The following is a 4,224-nucleotide window of genomic DNA, read 5'->3' on the forward strand; positions in this document are numbered from 1 at the left end:
CAGGAACGGTAGCTGATGAGGGGGCGTCTGATGCTTCCTCCGATCCGGCTCCGGGATTGGTCTGATGCTTAGCGGGGTTGTAACATCGTTACAAATTTACTCCACCGATACTTACCTAATTGGGAAGTTTAATAGCTCATTTTGTAGCCCTTAATCTAAGCTCCATTTCTGTCTAGTATAGTAATAGGCTAACTCTAATAGGTAAGACGTTATTAGCCTACCCACCTTGCCAAGAGCTAGGTCTCTACATTCTACTCTGATCTTAAATATCTCCTTACATAGTATAGCTAGCCTATTACTATAATATAGCAAAATAAAGCTCTAATAGAGAGCTTTGAAATAAGCTACTAAACTTCCCAATCCGGTAAGTATTGGTGGAGATAATAGCGTTTTTGAGATCCCGATGTGGAGACCCAATGACCAGCCTAGTAGAGATATCGCTATAGAAATAAATGTTCGCAATGTAAGTTGCAGAAAGGTAATCTACACACGAAGACAACAACAATAAGAATAGGAGCACGTCCAGCATGTAGCGACGAGCTCTAGCGGCGCGCGCGACGGCGGTACACAACGTGCCCAGCCGCGCGCTTACGGTACTCAGCAGTGACCGTTACATACTCTACCACGGTCTCGATTTCAGTGATAGTGACGCAGACAACGCCCTCTCTGCAGCTGAAGCGGCCGCCTTCGGACGAAGGAACATCAGGAGCAGGTGTAGGTGCAGGCGCGGCGTCGTAGGAGGGTGCCTTCTGGGTGGATGTAGCCTTAGGCGCCTCAGCGTCGACCCTGGACTTAGGCTCACTAGGCGCAGGATCCTCATCCGAACCGATAATGTCGGGGGCAGAGTAGTCGCCAATGTTGTTGGTTGGTGCGGCGGCGGAGGATGAACAAGTAGTGACGGGCTTCTGCGCAACGGGCACAGCACTGGTCGCCTTAGTGGGGGGAGTAGAAGTCTTCTTAGGAGTCTCCTTAGGGGTTGTGTCGACGTTGGACGAGTCGATGCCACCCGAGAGCATAGCGCCGACATTAATCTTCTTCTTCTCCTGCACAAGGACCCTGTTCTTGTTAGGCGGGCCCCGGAACTTGCCGCCTTTGCATGCGTCGTTGATGCCCTGGCACTTGGTCTGCCAGAGCTTGCAGCCTGCGCTTCCTGTGATGGGGGCAGTATCGAAGCACTTATCGGCCTGCTGCCAGCACTGCTTGCTGGAGGCCCAGCAGCCCTTCTCGTCGCTATAGTCGGCAACTTCGACACCACACCAGTTTGCGTTCTCGACGAGGCAGCCGGTGGGTTTCTGGCCTTCGGTTTGGGTGGTTTGGCCGGACTTGGCGTTCTGAGCAGACTTGGCGGTCAGCTTTGCGAGCTTCGGACCGGGGAGCTCGTAGGTCGACTTGTCACGGTTGTAGATGTCGAAGCTGGTGCTGGGCTGGCCGTAGTCGACGTATCCGGGGATAGAGACCGTGGACTCAGGGACGAGGTTGCCGTCGCTCTCAAGGAAGATCTGGGCGCAGCTAGTGTAGAACTGAGGGTCGCCGTCTTTAGCGTTGTGGAGAGCGAGGAGCTCCGGACGGGCGAGGTAATAACCACGCTCAAGACCAGTGGGAATCTTCACGTTGAGGAAGCCGTTGTTGTCGATGACCTTGTCGGAGCACCAGCTGTCGCTAGAGGAGTCGTAGCCGTGCTCAAAAATCTTGAACCAGCCATCGCCAGCACCTGTGGATGCTGTTAGCATGAATGTCATAAATGAGTGAGTAAACCAGACTAACCTTTGTCCTCAATGGCGGAAGCAACCTTCTTGAGGTAGATAGCACAAGGACCCTTGTGGCCGCGCTCAAGGCGCCCCTTGGAGGGATCTTTGGGTGAAGCACGGATCTCGAATGTGAGTGTTGCACCGTCCGGGACCGACTGTACACGAGAGACACCCTTCGTTCCGCCGACATCTAAGTCGTTGGTTAGTGACAGGGTTTAATTGGATCAGAAGAAATGACGTACTGCAGGCCATGTCGTCACTGCCAAGGCTGCGAATGGGATAAGTGGAGCGTGGTGGGTCGTTGCTCATGCGCATAGCAACTCCATCGCCCTAATTCCATCAGTTGAAGTACGATGTCAGATGCTCATTAGCAGACCTGTGGAACCCCGTTGACATAGATGTCACTGAAGACAGTGTGAGACAAAGCCACTGGTGCAGAGGCCAGAGCCGCGAGGAGCATAGATTGAGTCTTCATTTTGTCTAATATGTGAGAACTGAGTTTAGATCAAGGTTGCAATTGCGGTAGTATGTCACAAGAACAGACTGAGTCACTAGGACGTCAAGATGAGAAATGAGTGGATGTCGACTGGCGACGATAATGAGTGAAAAAGGCAGCAAAGCGCCGAGAAGAAAGAAAGTGGGTAGTTTTGAGCTCGAGACTGAAGGTAACGAGAGGAAGCGTGAAGGTAGGATCTAATCCGGCTTTTAATGTCAAGCTACGGATCCCCTACGCCAATTCTGCAGTCCAGAACCCCGGCGGCCAGCCAGCCGCACTACCGCCCCATCCTTGCGACAGATCTCCAAAATACCACGAGTCGTGCCGGAATTGTGGTAGAGTCGTTGACAAGTTCAGCCTTGAGATGGTGTAGCCAATCATGGATGGCACTAACATCTTTTTTGAAACACAAACGCACAAACGAGCAGCGTTGACGAACCGCTAGAGAGCAATTTGGCATGGTCAGCCGCAGCGTGTCGCCTCCTCGGACGCGCTAATTTAGATACCGCCCTTTATCAAACTGTTTGTCGTGTTTTACCGTAGTCCTCCGAATGCCGATCAGCTGTCAGCCAGCCACTAGCAGTAGATTATGCCACATAACGCCAAAAGCGGGTTCTCGACATGAACTATAACCACAGTGGAAAGTGTCTCTACTTATTGTAAGCGCCACGTGCAATCAAGCTTCCAATAGTCATTCAGGGGTAAAGGAACCTACAACAAATGTGCAGCTTGGCAGTCGCTAACTATGTCATCCTCAATTTCGCAAGGACTCCGGGTGCCGTTTGTGAGCCTGAGGCCAAGCTTTTAGTTCCACTTAGACCTGGCATGAGTGTAAGACATCGTCTTGTCGAGTGACCCTTACCGTTGAGTAATCTTGCATCAAAAGAAGCATGCTTCGCGAGAGGTTGATAAAGCTTATTTTACTCCCTCGTGCAGCACATGTGACATGGGCACGCAGTTTCATCGTGCATGTAAAGATTGTAGTTATGCTTTCATCGCTTCAACTCGAAGCAGGGGAAGAGGCCAACAACGGTAATCATCTGGGGTGTCTTGCTCTGCTGTCGAAATTGTGACGTCTTTTGTTACTTGGCGCTATGTGCGCGCAGCTAGACGAGGATGATTCAAGGTAGCGTAGGTGAACTTTGTTTGCGGCTGCCATGCTCGTTCATGTGGAGACAGTGCCGAATGGTCCTTGTCAGTTCTGAGGACGCAGCTCAAATGTTACCAACAACGCCCCAGTAGTGCGGTGATGGCCACGCAGGTATCTGAAATGCCTCCGATGTCCACTGTAATGGCCATTTGGAACGATATGAGTGGTGTAGTGAAGAATATTGCGCTTGCAATCATTTCAAGACGCGGGCGAAGCCTAATATCACCCTTCGAGCGATTCGCTTTGTTCTGGCTGAACGGGGGTTGTGTCCCTCCTATACGTGCCTGGATGGCATGAACCACATTGCTCTTCTCCAAAACTAGGGTATTGGTGAAGATATCAGTTGGATCCACATCCATATGAAAATGGTCGTTGATATATTTGAAAACGAATACCACTCTTCTAGCTTAAGCATCTCCAAGACTACCAATCGAGTACGATCATGTGTGAGCACATACTGACGAAGCGAGCCTTTCAATGCAACAATCCAAGTTAGTACTGTGTTATCGAACTCGTGGAGTTGAAGGCAGGCATCACCTAGCCAACGAGCAGCCGCAAAGTTGCCATCATCGAGATTCCGGATCAAGTACATTCTGTTAAAAAAGTCTTCATGGAACACTTTTGCCTTCGGGAGTTCACCACTGAATGATGCACACACACTAATCCAGTGTCTCAAAACACGACGACTAGTCTGCAAACTATTGAACACGACGAAGCCTTTCTCAAAAGCTGCAAACTGTCACGGCGCTATCTGACATAGCAGCGGACCGGCAGCTTCCAGGTGCCCAGCGAGGCTGGAATCCCCCGGGTGGCCGTTAGGGCCACAGCGC

General features: G+C 51.1%; 2 protein-coding genes across 2 annotated transcripts; both read right to left on the minus strand.

The window, feature by feature from the left end:
* Window positions 1-599: 599 nt before the first annotated feature.
* On the minus strand, window positions 600-2,193 carry COCCADRAFT_63803 (lytic polysaccharide monooxygenase; the record flags this gene model as incomplete). The annotated part of the gene is made up of 4 exons (XM_007720678.1): window positions 600-1,711; window positions 1,765-1,938; window positions 1,991-2,078; window positions 2,125-2,193. Coding segments are annotated over 4 exons (1,443 nt in total), but the record flags the coding sequence as incomplete, so codon positions are not given.
* A 1,272-nt stretch (window positions 2,194-3,465) lies between these two features.
* COCCADRAFT_113284 (uncharacterized protein) lies at window positions 3,466-3,753 on the minus strand (the record flags this gene model as incomplete). The annotated part of the gene is made up of 1 exon (XM_007720679.1): window positions 3,466-3,753. The coding sequence occupies one exon, from the start codon at window positions 3,751-3,753 to the stop codon at window positions 3,466-3,468; it is 288 nt and encodes a 95-aa protein (XP_007718869.1).
* Between the last annotated feature and the right edge of the window lie 471 nt (window positions 3,754-4,224).

This window comes from Bipolaris zeicola, assembly GCF_000523435.1.
Source record: "Bipolaris zeicola 26-R-13 unplaced genomic scaffold scaffold_569, whole genome shotgun sequence".
NCBI lineage: Eukaryota > Fungi > Ascomycota > Dothideomycetes > Pleosporales > Pleosporaceae > Bipolaris > Bipolaris zeicola.